At 26.4% G+C, this 16,874-nt stretch overlaps 2 protein-coding genes across 7 annotated transcripts; both read left to right on the top strand.

Moving 5' to 3' along the window:
• Positions 1–4: 4 nt before the first annotated feature.
• LOC126858323 (intraflagellar transport protein 57 homolog) lies at positions 5–2,570 on the top strand. The gene is made up of 8 exons (XM_050608569.1): positions 5–219; positions 361–647; positions 732–1,013; positions 1,088–1,259; positions 1,350–1,461; positions 1,557–1,753; positions 1,867–2,011; positions 2,092–2,570. The coding sequence occupies exons 2-8, from the start codon at positions 490–492 to the stop codon at positions 2,256–2,258; spliced, it is 1,233 nt and encodes a 410-aa protein (XP_050464526.1). The 5' UTR covers positions 5–219; positions 361–489; the 3' UTR covers positions 2,259–2,570.
• A 442-nt stretch (positions 2,571–3,012) lies between these two features.
• LOC126858315 (protein croquemort-like) lies at positions 3,013–12,751 on the top strand. Of its 6 annotated transcripts, none has more exons than XM_050608552.1 (9): positions 3,013–3,170; positions 9,083–9,221; positions 9,309–9,472; positions 9,560–9,701; positions 9,772–9,975; positions 10,049–10,260; positions 10,649–10,943; positions 11,092–11,165; positions 11,438–12,751. In XM_050608552.1, the coding sequence occupies exons 2-9, from the start codon at positions 9,102–9,104 to the stop codon at positions 11,703–11,705; spliced, it is 1,479 nt and encodes a 492-aa protein (XP_050464509.1). In that variant the 5' UTR covers positions 3,013–3,170; positions 9,083–9,101; the 3' UTR covers positions 11,706–12,751. The 6 variants fall into 6 exon arrangements, with proteins under 6 accessions (XP_050464509.1, XP_050464507.1, XP_050464510.1 ...); XM_050608550.1 differs by lacking the exon at positions 3,013–3,170 and adding an exon at positions 6,401–6,526; XM_050608553.1 differs by lacking the exon at positions 3,013–3,170 and adding an exon at positions 7,816–7,996.
• Positions 12,752–16,874: the final 4,123 nt, after the last annotated feature.

Below are 16,874 nucleotides of genomic sequence, written 5' to 3'. Positions count from 1 at the left end.
CTAACTTAATCTAAACCTATCTTAATCTGACATGAGTTGTATGAGTGTACATTCCAGTGACTGACGGATTATGTTATGACAGATGATTGAATTTTTTTCCGTACGTATTTGAATTCACATAGACATGATATGTAAATGATACGATATGTTGGCATTTTATAACATACTGGAATTTAGAAGTAAATGTTAGATTATGCAAATCTGCTTCGCAATTATGTAGTGAGTATACATTATATATATATCGCGTTTTTAGATATATTAACATGTACATATATATAATTCTAATTAAAAACTAATTATTAATTTTAATTAATTTTAATTTAATTAATTTTGATTTATAATTATTAATTTTTCTTTCAGGTTACACAATTAAGCATTTTAATTTAAAAAATAATTTGACATCTCAATCTGAAGAGTATCCAATATTGAGATCTCTTTATAGATTTAATATATACAAAGTATATAGTGAAAACTCAGATACATAGCAATATGTTTAGAGATACTCCAAAAATTACCGTGGAGGATGAGCTTGCTCCATCGGCATCATATGTTATAAATACGAGAATGGAGGATTTGTTGGAAAAATTAAAGTTATTGAATTATGATGCAGAATTCGTTCAAGAGTTAAGAATGAAACCAATAAATAGGTAAGATACATTATAATACATTATAAATATAACATTTTTTATGTTTAATATTTGATTTTTGTTAATTTTCAATATTGAAAACAGACACTACTTTGTAATTCCTACAAATCCTGGTGAACAATTTTATACATTTACTTGTCTGGCTGCATGGTTGATTAGAAAGGCTGGAAAAAACTTTGAGATGCCGCAAGAATCAGATGATCCTAATTCCACAATAGCTTTAATCTTGGATTTTCTCAGAGAAATTAATGTACCTGTAGAATTTCCACCCAATAAACTTAAACAGGGTATAGGAGAACATGCGGTTTATGTATTGGATAACTTAGCTGACAATGCTTTGAAAGCAGAAAAATTCAAGTGGAAAAAGTAAAGTGATGTGTTTTTGTATCATAGTTTTAATAAAATTGAATAAGTTATCAATTTGTAACTAAAAATATTAGGGTAAACATTCTACCTGACGAGCCTACACCAGAACCAGATATTGAAGATGATGATGCGGAATTAATTTTAGAAAAAGTGGAAGAGGAAATGATGGCTGAATACGATGATGACGATGAACAAGATATTTTGCACATAGATGACGTTACAAAATTATATAGCGAAAGTAATATGGTAAAGAAAATTTTATTCCTAAATAGAGGAATTATGAATAATCCTGCTATAATATTATTATGTTCATGAATTGCTCTTTTATTTTTTCAGACTGAAACACAACAAAAACCTGACAATATTTTAGAATCTAATACTAATAGGGATGAGTGGCAGTTAGAATTGGAAAAAGTTCTACCTCGTTTGAAAGTGACTGTTAAGACAGGTATTAAATATTTTTATAATATAAAATCGATTATTCTTTTAAAGTATTATTTACTAAAAGATAAATGTGTATGTGTATATATTGTAATTTATTAGATTCAAGAGATTGGAGAGTGCATCTCGAGCAAATGAAACAACTGCGAGCAAATATTGCGACTGATCTAAGTGGTACAAAGGCTAGCTTAAATAAAATTTATACCGATATCGGAAATACATTAGACAAAATCAAAACTAGAGAAACTTATCTTAATAAGCAACTCGAACCTTCTTTAATGGAATATCGTTTATTGCAGGTGAATTTATTTAATATACATTATTATATTTATGCATATATATTATACATATACACGTATATATTGATATATACATATACAGAATAATATATAAATTATAATTATTAATTTAGGAAAAACTATCAAAAATTAAAGAGCAGTATAGAGATGTTAGTGGTGGTGTTACAGAGCGAACAAGAGTTCTTAATAAATTGGTGGAAGAATTAGAACATCTAAAAAGGGAAATGGATGAGAGAGGATCCAGCATGACTGATGGAAGTAAATATAAGTTCAGATATCATTCCAATATAATCTAGGTATGTATCTCAATATAATTTCGCTTTAAAATATTCTTGCAGCTCCGCTTATTAACATAAAGAAGACGATCACAAAGATGAAGAACGAAATCTCTGAGATGAATATTCGGATTGGCGTATTAGAGTATAGTTTAATGTGTGCGAGAGTACGAGATCGAACGCAATTACGAGAGGATATGAACAGTACAAGTACTTCAATAATAATTTAAATCATAAATCTCTTATATTTATATATTATCTATCTTTTAATCCGTCCAATATGTGATATCAAATATGTAGTCTAGTTTTGAGTATTTGTATTATTATTATTATGGGTCCAATTACAATCCGCCTTTTTAATAAAGTTACAATATGTAACTAAAACTATATAGAGTGGAACATGTTACATTGATTGCAATGTAAAGTATATAGATCTTTTGTTAGCACTTTATATATTTATATATAGCTATAGTAATTAATAACTGATACCGAAATCACAGAGTGATTGTTTCATTATGTTTTGCCTATGTTAAATAAATCGTGTTCATCTCGTGATACATAATTTCGACTTATTTATGATTCTTATTTACTTGAAAATTTCTTGTATGTATCTATTAATATGTTGACTGTCATGCAGAAATACTAGTTTAGTATTTAAGCTATTATTTAGAAATGTATTCAATTTGTACAAGGATTCATTGGTAAATCTGACTTTAGAAAATATAATGTTATGAAAATATAACTTTAGAAATTTGAATACTTGTGGCCCAATACACATGGCCTCAGTGTATAGAACAGTGTGATCCATGGATGATCATATAAGTACATATCATACAGTCAAACATTATAATTTTACATTTTTTTTTCTTTTGTGTATTGTTTTTACAATGTTTTCTAAAATTTATCGCAGCGATATAATCTCTCGCAGCGTGATTGTACACGTACGTAGAAATACACGTATGTGTTGCTGCAATGTGCGAGTCCACGATGATTCCTTGAGCGACGCAGTCTGAACGCGGGAACTCGCGCGTTACATATGGTTACATCGCGGAGCGAAGTGAATGCGATTCGTTGGATTATCCATACAACATTAGGTGCAGAGAAGTTGTATTTTAACTGATATAAGAACTACTCTCGGACAGGTGCGTAAAAAGAAATTTCTTCTTTTTATTATTATTGATTTTCGCAATTCATTTCGGATTTCTTATCATATGCCTTATCCGCTTGTTAATATCGATTTTATGTCGTGATGAGATAATCGCCAAAACAAAATTTGCGACCGCGATGTTATAATGATGGTATCGAGAATTATTTATCATGTCATCGGAGATGTTAAAATTAAAACTTCGCGAATTTGCACGAAGCGCTTTTTATTGATCCAAAGATTATAACACGCTTTGTTTTTATCGTTTGCCGCGGATAAAAAATTTGTCGAATGAGCATTTGTAATTATATTTTGCCAAAATAAAATATATTAATCGCTGTTTATAGCGGCATGAATCATAACAAAAGAATCCAATGAAACTACGGCTTTGATAGTTCTATATGAAGATAATATTATATTAGTATTATAACATTATAATTTATTTTTATAAAGAAACATAAATTTAATCTTTAATTTTGAATTAATCTACATTTTTTATGAAGAAATAAAAAACTTATGGAAAGATTCCTCTTTATAATGTATTATGAAATTAAATAATTTACGAAGAAATAAATTTATCTAATTATTTTACTTATTTTTACGATCTGTTATTGCAATATATATTACATTGTTAACATCACAATAATATTTTGCTTTTGAAACTCCGAATGGAACATAAAGGAATTTGCCATGTCTGTTTATCTTGTCAGAGCAGGATGCATGATAACTTTCTTTTAGGCTTGCTCGAATCGCGATGCTACACGTTATGTGTGTAATTATTGTGAAGATTTTCTCTTCGTCTCTCACTTTCACTTCACGCTTTAACAGTTTCTCTGCATTTCTATTTTACGTATATTCGTACTGCATGCGAAGGATATTGAGTAATCGCGCTAATTACGGTACACTAAATTGTATAATAATATAATGTAATAAAAAATAAAATTGTAACAAATAACTAACACATGCATATATATATCCCTAAACCGTTTTTTATTAAATATATTTTGCCAGTAAGTATGTTACAATCATTTTTTCAGGAAATAATAATAAGCAATATCGAAAAATTGTTTAACGTTATATAAGTCAATTATTTTCAATGCATTTGAATGTATGTGTTTCTCCAGAGATGAGCAATGAGATACACAAATAAATTTATAATTGCTACGATAAGAAAATATATGTTATCAGAAAACGAAAATGTCTCTAAACCTTATTGTTGAAAAGCGACTTAAAAAGAGGCCTTTACATTTCGTGATGTCGATTGTGTGTAATGTCTGCACAGCAACCATGACGATGTTATAAATATAAATAAATACGTCGACAATATTATAATAATGGCATATAACGTCACGTTCGAAATCACACATAAAAAGTCACTGGTCTGACTCGTCAATAAAAATAGCAATAAACACAGCAGTAAAGTAAGATAAGATTTCCGATTTAATTTAGCAAGCGAAATTTAGCAGTTATAATTTGTTGCCCCTAATCTGTTATTTAAATACAATTAAATTGTCGAATATTTTTCTTAAGAAGCCATAGCAATTTGGAGAGAATACGTGTTATTCTTTTGCTGCAAGTCAAATAAATTTTAACGAAATGTTTATCTATATCTAAAATAATTTAAATGTCTGATTCCTATATTTTTTCAACCATAAATTACCAACAGTTTATAAATAGAAACTGTTTTTAGAATTTGTAGTCTGTGTCATTACGAATAATTATATTATGATTAAATATATGTCCTCGGAAGGAATCATATGTTGATTCATTTTCATGCAATTAAAAACCGTTGTCGCTTCCACTTTTTTATCTACATTTCGAACGATCTGTTCGCGTATCGTTCACGCCTGCGATCGCATGAATACATCTGTGAACTTTGAACAGTATATGATAAGTACGTTTATAATACATGAAAAATCCATTTTTTCTCATTCGCAATCTCAATATCCCTTCTGTCGAATGAGTAATCATTGATTCATTGGATTATGATTTAATATTCGCAAAGTGTACTTTTGCATCATGTCTGTCGCTTTATTTATGTTTTGCGTTCCTCTTTCAATCTCGCACGTCTTCGATTTGTCCCTGTTTATCGATAGTTTATCGATATGGTTAATGTCGAGATGGCTTAAATTTTAATAGATAATGCATCGTCTTCTAGTTTAAAGTACGGTACAGATTTTAAAAAATCCTTTCAAAAAAATTCTATGTATTAAAATAAACATATGACATTGGTATATGATCACATTAATATTTTGACTCTTTAGCTTACTGTAAAATCTTGGTCTAATTCAATTTAATTTATGTTATCATTCATTTTAATATATGTTATCTAATTCACGCACAGATATGTAACACATTCCACAAGCTATTTTAGTGATAATCCACAAAGTATGGAAAAATCACATATATGTAAATTTGGAAATTGACAAATTGGAAAAAAATTGGGAAAAGATTTTTGCTTCGGGATCGATTATTTCTTTGTATCTTTGTTTTAATATTTTTTATTCAAAAGTATACGTGCTTTAAAGTTCAACATTCTATTTCTAGAAAGAATCTAATATTTAAAAAAATAAGATGATAATGATTTAACTAATTAATATGCGTATTAATATAATTTAAGCTGAAATGTCAAACTTTGCAGTTGTGTTAAAAATTTAAAAAATATTATGGACAGGAGGGGAAAGATTTTTATAAACATAAATCTCTAGAAAGATTTGTTTTTGATTTACTGTTTGATATAGAAAAATTTAGAAATTTTACACTAATATAATTATGAAAACTTGAAACGAGTTCTATAATATATTCTCACATTTTCAATTGATATCGAGGATCGAATAAATATCTTGCATATTTGCTGAATCTTATCTCAGTTTGATAAAAATAAGAAAGATTGTTTTCTATAATATTCCTAAGTTTATCTGGATGAAGCACTCGAAATCGAAAACCATTCTATTTGTATTACTGTCTGCCGATATTGATAATCAGTGACTAAACTTTGTGGAGAACAGTTTATTTCTCTTCCTCGACACGATTAATTTCAACATATGCATAAGTATTCATAAAAAAAATATATGCAAATAATATATCTTTTCAACGTGTCATTTTATCACAAAAATATTAAAACTCTCTCGGCATTACAATTATTGTAAAAATAAACACGAGAATTCGCGATCTAATGGACTACTAATTGAGTGATTAGTTCTTTGAGGAGAAAAAAACGATTTGTCTTCCCTTCGATGTGTCTTGAAGGATCATAGAACAAAGAAAAAGGAAAATGGTTGAAGCAATCTATCCCTCAGTCTCAGATGAGCCCAAAATCCGCAGACAGGCAATTGCTTCACAGACATCTGTGCGGTGAGAGTATACATATTAAGAATATCTCAAAAACTCTCCACATCGAAAATGTTTCCATTTGCCTATCGTTTCTTTGACTAATTCTCTGGATCTTTCCTTCGAACAAAATTGTGAATGTAACATTTTCCCTTTGAAAATTTAAATATATACTTTAATCTTTGAAAATTTGGTCGACGGAAAGATTAAAAATAAAATATCATGAGTTATAACATTTCTGTCATATAGCAAAATAAAACTCTAATTATTCTAGTTTTTTAATAATATATTTGATGCTTTCTACAACTTTTAAATTTTCGATATCGTTGGGAAAATAGTACTCAAACTCTTTAACATATATTATTCATACATAGTACATACATAATACTTGTATATAAACCTATTCTCTATTTTATTATTACTGTTAGGCTTAAAACTGTTAAATCCTCTTTTGTAAATCTTCTTGATTGAAATACTCGCGTTAAAGCTGAGCGAAGTACCTATTTATTTATTTAAAATAATCTTTAGAACAATAAAGCGCAAGTCATTTGGACGACATCGCGTTTCGCGTGAAGCGTAATATTAATACTTCCGCTTATAAAAAATACTGTAGGGTAATGTACAATTAACATCATCATGTATATATATATTTTTACCAGAGGCGATTATTCAATGGTTCTCTGAGATTAGATATTGTATGTTTTTATCATATATAATCGATATAATGTTATCATATATAATCGATATAATTATCAAATAAAAAAGCAAAATATGAATATAAAATAAAAAAATTTTAATATTCAAATTTATATATATGATACATTTAGAATTAATATATATTATATAGAATTAGAAAAATTTATTTTAATTGAAAAATCCCTTCAAATTATATTATAATGGTATATTTATATTAATATTAAAATTATATTATTTTTTATTCGTGATTTATTTTTCAAAAGGCTAATATATATATATGTTTATCTTAGATTTATTATTCTTTTCTAATTGCAATTTTGTGTTTTTCTTTTTATTATTTCATCTTTTTATTTTTATATAACATTTAATTATATATCATTATTATACACATTATTCATTTAGAAAAAATTATAATTTAGAATAAAATTCATAATCATTTAGAATAAAATTATAATTCATTAAAAAAAAAATTATTTCATTTATAAGAAAAAAATTATAATTTATAATCTTATTCATTTTTAAGCTTTCTACGATACCTTACATTTCTCTCTCCTGTAAGAAGTGTAACATATATATATATGGTAGAATAGAAGGAAAAGCAGAAATCCATAATGTCATGATTCATATGTCTTCCGTCGCGCATTATGTTTACATTATTTGCATGCATAGACATGAAAAAAGCTGCAATCTATTATATTCAATGTACCATAAATTTTGTCGCGAGCCTTTTAATGTAAGATAATTTATCATTGTTTTTAATTATTCGACTGTCGATGTAGCAGTAGCACAATAAATACGGTAAGATAGGTTAGTGTACGTCTGATATATATATATCATTTTACAGAACACCAGCCTGATTTTATGAACGTCATTTCTAAAATTAGATAGATTTATATAAAAAATTAATTACGTTCGCTTATACGTTCCGATTGATATGATACGTTCCGCGTGATATATGGTGATACGAATTATGATATATTTTAGATTATTCCACAAACATAAAAACAAAGGCTAATATAAAAGGATCGAAAGATTTCTGATTTTTATAATTAAAATAGGGGCATGCGAATAATCAGGTTATTAAAATGCTTGATTTCTCTCTGATTACAATAGCTTTAATTATTATGCAGCATATTACACGCAATCATTTCACGAAAGATGTTTATCTTGACCAGCTGATACATACTATCAAGTTTCATCAGACTACTTTGACGTTTGACGTTTGTCAAACTCTATATATTCGTTGTGTCATGATGTCATGAATGGTTGGGCACATAACTACTACTCTTTCCTATAATTATATATACATAATTATAGGAAAGAGTATAATACCATATCCAATTTGTAAGAAATTTCTCTTTGTGTGGCCTAATTAGTAATAATAATTAATTATAATATATAGAAAATGAAACAAGTGCAAAACTGAAGATTGTGGAAGGAAAATATTTTTGAAAATGTAATTTGCCTAATTCTTTTTTGTCCTTAATAATCAATTAATCATATTACAACAGCAAAATTTTCTGAGAGATGCATTTTTGTATAAAATTCTTTATTTTTTTTTTATATTTATAAAGAAGAACATATATAAAATATTATTATCTTACATTTTATCATATTTTATTTTATATTTTATAGTATTTTATAGTTGAGTCTTATTTATTTTGATTATGATTTATTTATTTTAACATGTACTTATAAGATATTCCATTTATAATTTTGTATGAAATTTCTGTATGTTGTGCATAATTTAAATATTTTAATTGCTTTTCTTTTACAAAAAAATTTAACAATTCAATTTTTGTAATATATTAGCGAGTGAAAGTTTTCATACTCTCGCAAAAGTAATAAGAGAACTAATGATTATTATTTGTTTATGATTTTCAGACCTGTAATTTCGATCAAAATGGAGAGATCTAATACGAAATTTTTAACTATCTTAATTATCGGTACAATAATTACGCTTCTTGGTATAATCACAGGATCACTTTGGATTACTCACATATATAATTGGGCTATCACAAAAGTATGTTGAAAGAGAATAAAAATTTTATTTAATTAATGTATATAAATGTTATTATGTTTAATAATCCACATATATTCTTTTACATAGATATTAACATTAACATCAACATCTGTGAGTTACGATATGTGGAAGGAAACACCTATACCAATGTATTTTAAATTTTATATGTTTAACTGGACGAATCCACATGAATTTCATGCATCATCAACTGTAAAACCACATTTTGAACAAATGGGACCTTATGTTTTCCGGTATTGTTATCTACACAAATTTTTTAATAATATCCAATAAATTGAAATAATATTGCATTTCTATTCATATATATTTTTTTTCAACAGAGAAATTGATTATAAAGTAAATAAAGTATGGAATGACAATGGAACTGTCACATTTCAAAGGAAGAAAGTATGGTTTTTTGAAAAATCATTGTCCAATGGGAGTCTGACTGATAAAATAACCAACTTAAATCCAATAGTTGCAGTATGACATAATTATTTACCAGTTATTGCATAATTTTTATTGTGCGTTACGTTATAATATCCAATTTTAGACAGTCGCAAATTCCGTAAAACATAAATCTCCATTCATACGTAAGTTGACCAACGGATTTATGGTGCGTCTAGGAGAAAAACTAGTATTAACTAAAAGTGTAAATGCCCTATTATTCGAAGGATATAATGATACATTATTGGAAATTGCAAAAAAGATGAAAGCTACTGGATTACCTTATGATAAATTTGGATGGTTCTATGCGGTGAGCATAATAAATTGAATATGTATCAAACACAATTCAATGTCTAAACAATGAGAATTTTTTTTTGTCATAGAGAAATGGCTCGGAGAGTTATGATGGCACATTCAATATGCTCACTGGATCAACAAATTTATATGATATGGGATTGCTCAAAGAATGGAATTTCAAGAACAGAACAGATTATTACGAGGGTTCATGTGGTATAATAAATGGAACAAATGGCGATTTTTGGCCACCGTTATCAAATAATAATACTGTATCTCTCTTTGCTCCTGATATTTGCACGTAAATATTAAAAAGTTATATAAAATATAGATACCATTTAAACTATATAACGAAAATATATATATAAAATTGACAAAATAAAAAATTCTTCAAATTTTATTGATTAAATTTTAATTGATATTTTAATTAAATTAATACCTTTTTTTATTTTAATATATCTTCTGTTTATTTTTAAAAAGATTACTGTCGAATTTTTGATAATATGGATTACATAATAACTCTATTGTGTACAAATGTCATTTGTACATGTAAGTTATTTATACACATATTTTTATATAAATAATTTTATATAAATTAATGCCAAAAACTTTTTTTCTCAAAAAATTAAACTATAAATATAAAAATACATCATCTATAGATAACAAGATTTGTATATTGTATATTTTAGATCTTTAAAGTTATCATATGCAAATACAATGACATTTCAAAGTCTAAGCGGAAACAAATATATCGGAGATGATAAAATGTTTGATAATGGCCAAAATGTATCAGCAAGGCAGTGTTATTGTCCTAATGGAGATTGTGGACCTAGCGGAACCTTAAATATTTCATCCTGTAGATATGGAGCACCAGCATTCGTTAGTATGCCACATTTTTATCTAGCAGATTCAAGTTACAGAGATGCTATAACAGGAATGTCGCCTGACAAGGAAAAACACGAAATATCAATGGTGATAGAACCGGTATGTATCTCACATAAAACATTATTCTCTACAAATATATATATATATATATATATATATATATATATATATATAATGTTATATATTATATATGTAAATATGTTATCATGCTGCATGCATAGATATTATATGCAAGATAATTTTAAAGACTACAGGTATCCCATTACAAGTTAAGGCGCAACTGCAATTAAATTTATTAGTAGAACCAGTGGAATACATGAGGTAAGTAATAGCATATATAATTGATATCATACAGAATAATTCCATGAAAGTAAAGGAATGGTTTACTTTTGAAAGACAATGAAACGATTGTGAGGCATAAGAAATAATACATTTCCTTTTACTAATTATTGAAAGGCATTATAATACTTAAATTATAAAGAATTTTTTAATTTATATTTTATAATTAAATTATAAAGAAATATTTGAATTACATATGCAATCTTTCTATGAATAATACAAATGTTTTATACAATTTATTTGCTATTTTTCAGTATGTTTGAAAATATAAATAAGACATACATTCCGATGCTGTGGTTTACTCAAGAGGCTAATCTAACTGCCAGTTATGCAAGTCAAGTTAAGTTACTTTTGATTTTACCAACATTGGGTACTGTAACATGCTTTGGAATAGCAGGCATTGGAGTTTTAATATTCTTCATTGGACTTTTTGTTTACATCCGACAAAAGTGGTTGGGCGAAGATAATCAGGTGTTATTAGCAAAATACGATGGCGATATTAGGAATAGAAACGATATGTAGAAATTGCTTTCTTTTTCGTGCCATTGATATAATGATAGAAAGTTTTTACTTCTTTTTTTATAAAATTCTTTACTTCCTTTGCAATTACATTCAGGCTTCCTTTCTTAATTTTGAAAATTATTATAGAGCAGAGATAAGATTGTATCAATGTCTTATAAAAATATTTGATGAAAGAAATAATTAATGTACTGTAAGAGTACAAAAGTGCCTATTTTAACTATTAGTATAGTAATGGATTCAATAAGTAATCAATAATAGGTGTAGTTCAAGAAGTCAATATAAGATGTAAATACTGAACTAAAAAATGATTTATTTCTACAGCTGTCAAAATATAAAACAAATATAATTTTTATTCAAATGTTAAAAACCGTGATATAATATATTTGTGTAGCAAAACAATCTTCATACACATTAAAGTATCATCTTTTTGATGCAACGTATGTAAGTAATATTTAAAATTAAAATGCAATAAAAGAAAATCATTATCACTTTATCAAATATATATAGTTTATATTACATAAAAAATAGATGAGAACTATATATATATATATATATATATATATATATATATATATATATATATATATAAGTAGGAACAATATATTTCCAGATAAAAAAATTGTTAGTTTGTTTTATGCAAGGTTATCCTCTCTTTAAAGTTTATTAAATTGCAATAAGAATATATATCTTTTATGAATTATATATAATAAATACATTTTAAAATGACTGCATTAAAATGATGGATTTCTAACTATATTAGTGAAAAGTAGAATAAGAGAATTATTCTTGCAATTATATATTGTTATTATATCAAATCTTAAGGAATGATTTTTGAATTTCGAAATTAATTCTAAAATTTGAATTTCAAATTAACAATAGTTTTCTGTTCGATTATGTACATAAGATACTAAAAAGGAGATATTACAATCATGTTTTTAAAGATCCTTAGAGACCGAAATTGAGCACTATGTGATATTGGGTCAAGTCTTCTTATCATTTATAATTGTATAATAAAATGAATGAATTATATATATTATTATTTCTCATATTGCTCGATTTATTACACTCATATACTGAATGTATAATAAGTAATAAAGCATATATATGCAATATATATATGCTATAAATATAGGACTAATGGAAATCACATATAAAGAGAATTTTTGTTGTACATGCAGCGACTTTTATTAATCGCCAATAATTTTATAACTTTTTATAAATTTTCGTTATCTCTTTCTGCTGATTACATATAACAACTAGTTGCAATAAAATTAGGCATCAAATATAAAAAGCTTATTATTAGACACACATAATATATTAAGGATGCAAAATTATTAAAAGATCTATTTAGATGAAAGCTTTAAAAATTTGACTTATAAATACAGATCGTTATTTAATGTTTGTGTAATGTTTGTTTTTATGATATTATTTCTGCAGTTTCGGATACAAAAATTTTGCAATAAACTATTGTACTTATGTAATCGAACGTCTTGTTGTAATCCTAAATATCTGTGATATTTAATGGAAAAATATATGCACGAAAATATGAAAAATATAAAACTGTTTTATAAAAAATATGCGTTACATCATTTATTACATCATTCATATACTTTCATTTTAACTACATTTTTACTACATTTTACTACTAATAAGAAATTCAATTTGCTTAAGTTACTCAAATTCCTTCCTTGTGTAAGAGAAACTTAAGTAATTTAAGTTTGTTTCTTCTGCGAAAAATAATATAACAAAGTGATTAGATTAAAGTTAAAATTACGGCGAAAAAATATCTATCCTAACATTCTATTCTCCTTGCAGTATATAAATATTTTTGACAATAAATCAAAATTGTGTTCTTGGAATTACGCTAATAATTAAAAATGTAGAAAGTATTTTTAATATTGAGTCTCATTGTTTTGAACAATTTAATTTAAAAATTAGTGATTAAATTTGAGACATTTCAAAATCGTTATTTATATCGACTAGTTTTTTATTCTCGCTCCGAAAATTTTACGGATCGTTTAATTGGCTTTCCATTAATATATTTTTGATGATAAAATGATTTAATAATATGACGGCGTGACAAAAAATATATAGGTTTTATAGTATTACGTATAGTCAAACAGTTACGCGCGCATTATCGTCTGTCTTTAATTGGAATTGCAATCAAATATAAATATAAATCGGACTTTTTTATTCTTTACTCCCAACCATGTATAACTTTTGCGTGTATACCTTTTGCATCTTTCATTATATTTCCCGTTTATCTTATACTCTTCTATATTGCTCTTGTCTCTAGACATCCAATGTTCTTTTCTTTATCAATTTAATATTTAATATAATAATTGCAATTTCTGGTGTTACACAATTGTTCTAAAAGTACTATGCTTTTTGTTATTATGCATTTTATTAATGCATATTATTAATTATATTTTATAATTAATATTAAATAATATTTTGTTATTAGATTTTTGTTATAACATTATTAAAATATATTAGCGTTTTCCGCGAATATTTTATTACGATTGATTATCTCTAAAATATGTTTCTTTTCTTTTCACAAAGCAATACATAATTGTCTTCCATTATATTGAAAATATAATTTCCTTGGCACTATATTTATTAGAAATACACTGAACACTGGACTTATTTAGATAAATTAAAAATAATCACTTTCTTATTTTTTCATTCATTATCCCTATTTTCGTGAATTGATTCCAATAATCGGCTTTCAATAATAATTTTTCCTTGAGATTATATTTTGTATTGATAAGAAATGATTGTGACATACTGAGAACTTGGATGAAATAAAAATAATTACTTTTATAAATCCCTTGTAATTTATCCTCTCTCTTCTCCCTTCCTTTTCATTCACATACTTATGGATAGGAATATAGGTCGTATAAACTGCGCTGAAGAGAATCATAAAGCACGGAGTTGGCGGTGCTTGACGCAGTACATAGTACATAGTCTCTTCCGTTCGTGAAGTACACATTTAGAGGAAGTCGCCGCAAAAAAAAATGCATCTTTCAACAGATTAAAAAAACAATAAAAAACCAAGCGTGTGCAGCAAAGCTTTATGTGTATTACGTGGATTCTTTTTTTCTCTCTTTTCTCCGAATCTATTTTTCTTTCTCAAGAACTTTATCTCTCGTTGATTTGTGTTACTTGTATTTGATCTCTTGGCCCCATTGGGACATATATATGTCCCCAAAAGTAATTCTCTATACCGAATATTCTATATGCTACAAGAAACAATTTATCTAATAAAATAAATAATAAATAACAATAATCTATATAATAAACATGTTAAATTGTTAAAAATTTAATGTTTTATTTATATTTTAAATGTAGTACCAATATCTAATATCTTTTTCGTGTTAAAAAAATTTGTATATACATAATCAAGAAAGCGGTGTTATTAAAGATGATAATGTGATAAATAAAAAAATATGTTTTCTTTGATATTGTCGCTCATGACTCATATTCCTAAAATCATAGCGAGGTAAAAACATTTTTATTGCAAATGATACAAAAATTTATCCGTAAAGAAACGACGCACGTATATATATATATATAACTTCTAAATTCAAAAATCTGTCACGAAGTGATTGTGCAATTTTACCCAAACATATGTCTTATGACACTGTTTCTTTCTTTCTGCCTATTCCATAAGGAATAAGATTTCTTAACGTTAACGAAGCGGTATTAACGCGACGCGAAGGGATGGCGAGAAAAATACGCTTTGCGATAAATCACCGAAGATAAGATTCTATGGTTGATGATGAATGAACATGCAAGTAAACATCGAGGGATGATGAATACATCGATAGAAAAACCTCACGATTTGTTGAAAAATGGGTGTGTTTCTAGTTTCACAAATATATCTTAAACGCTCGATAAACAATCTTTTAGATATGCAAAGCAATTTGTAACTAAAATATGAAATGTGTTTACAGAATTTACTCTTTAAATATGAGATAAAATTCTCTTGTGATAAAAATATTAAAACATCAATAATTCTTGAATTTTAAACGATTAAAAATAAAAGTCTCTTTGCGATTTAAGCTTTAGAAGCAAATTGATAATCAAAAATAGTATGTTTTTAATTTCAAAATAAATTTATTTTGTAAAAGAATTTTTATTTCAAGGACATAAATATCTAGATATTATCGAGGTAAAAAAATATAATAAATAATATTTTTTCTTGATAATTTTTATAAGAATTTTTCTATTAAGATTAAATACACTCTTAACGTTTTATAAATACAATAGTCGCGTATCATCTTATATGGCTTTGAATAAGAAATAAATAAATTGAATAACATAATCATATGTTGGAAAAGTTTTCGCCATCATAAACCATAAGTTATAAACTTTTAATTATAGAAATAATTAATTATATATGTATAGATATGAAAATCTCGGAATGTTGAAAATGTAAGTATATTTCTTCTTTGTTATCTCAAAAAAGTGAAATGAGAATTTAAATTAATGCTAAGAATACGTATGCAATGGAATAATTTTCTAGATTGTGTCCATATTTTATGTCAAAGCAATTCAGAAATCACTTATTCAAATGCCTGAAGCACTTAGCAAATAAGAATCACATGAAAGTCTTTCTTATAATTAATATTCAAACTTACTAATCAACGAATAGATTTTTATAAATGTAGTTTCTTAGTATTTAATTTAATTTAATCTATAAAATTAAACAAAAGATTAATATTTCAATAAATTTTTGAACTAATTTGATTCAACATTTTATTGTATATATATATATCTTTCATTATTTAAATAATAAAATATCGTAAAGTGCATGATCCATCAACATATCTTTTATTAAATATGATGACAAAAATAAAATTGTTTGCAATTTTAATATTGCTCTTTGATAACGCACTTTACTGCGCAGATTAATATTCTTGAAATTTTATTCGAGAAATAGAATTAGATAAAAAAGCTTCTCAAACAATCCTGTTTTTCAGAGACTGCATAATTCAGAAACTATTGACAAGGTAGAATTTTAAAGATTGACCAATTGTTAGCGTACAGCGCAGCGGGATCGACACGCACACCTCTCGGCCTCCCTTTAAAACAGCGCACCTCAGTTTCGCAGAGTCCGCCGACGCGTTCGCATCCTTTCGCGCCGAAGGAGTCCTCGGCGTTACT

Source organism: Cataglyphis hispanica, chromosome 24 (assembly GCF_021464435.1).
Source record: "Cataglyphis hispanica isolate Lineage 1 chromosome 24, ULB_Chis1_1.0, whole genome shotgun sequence".
NCBI lineage: Eukaryota > Metazoa > Arthropoda > Insecta > Hymenoptera > Formicidae > Cataglyphis > Cataglyphis hispanica.
The sequence above is the reverse complement of the archived record's forward strand: the minus strand, read 5'-3'. Positions and strand labels throughout refer to the sequence as shown.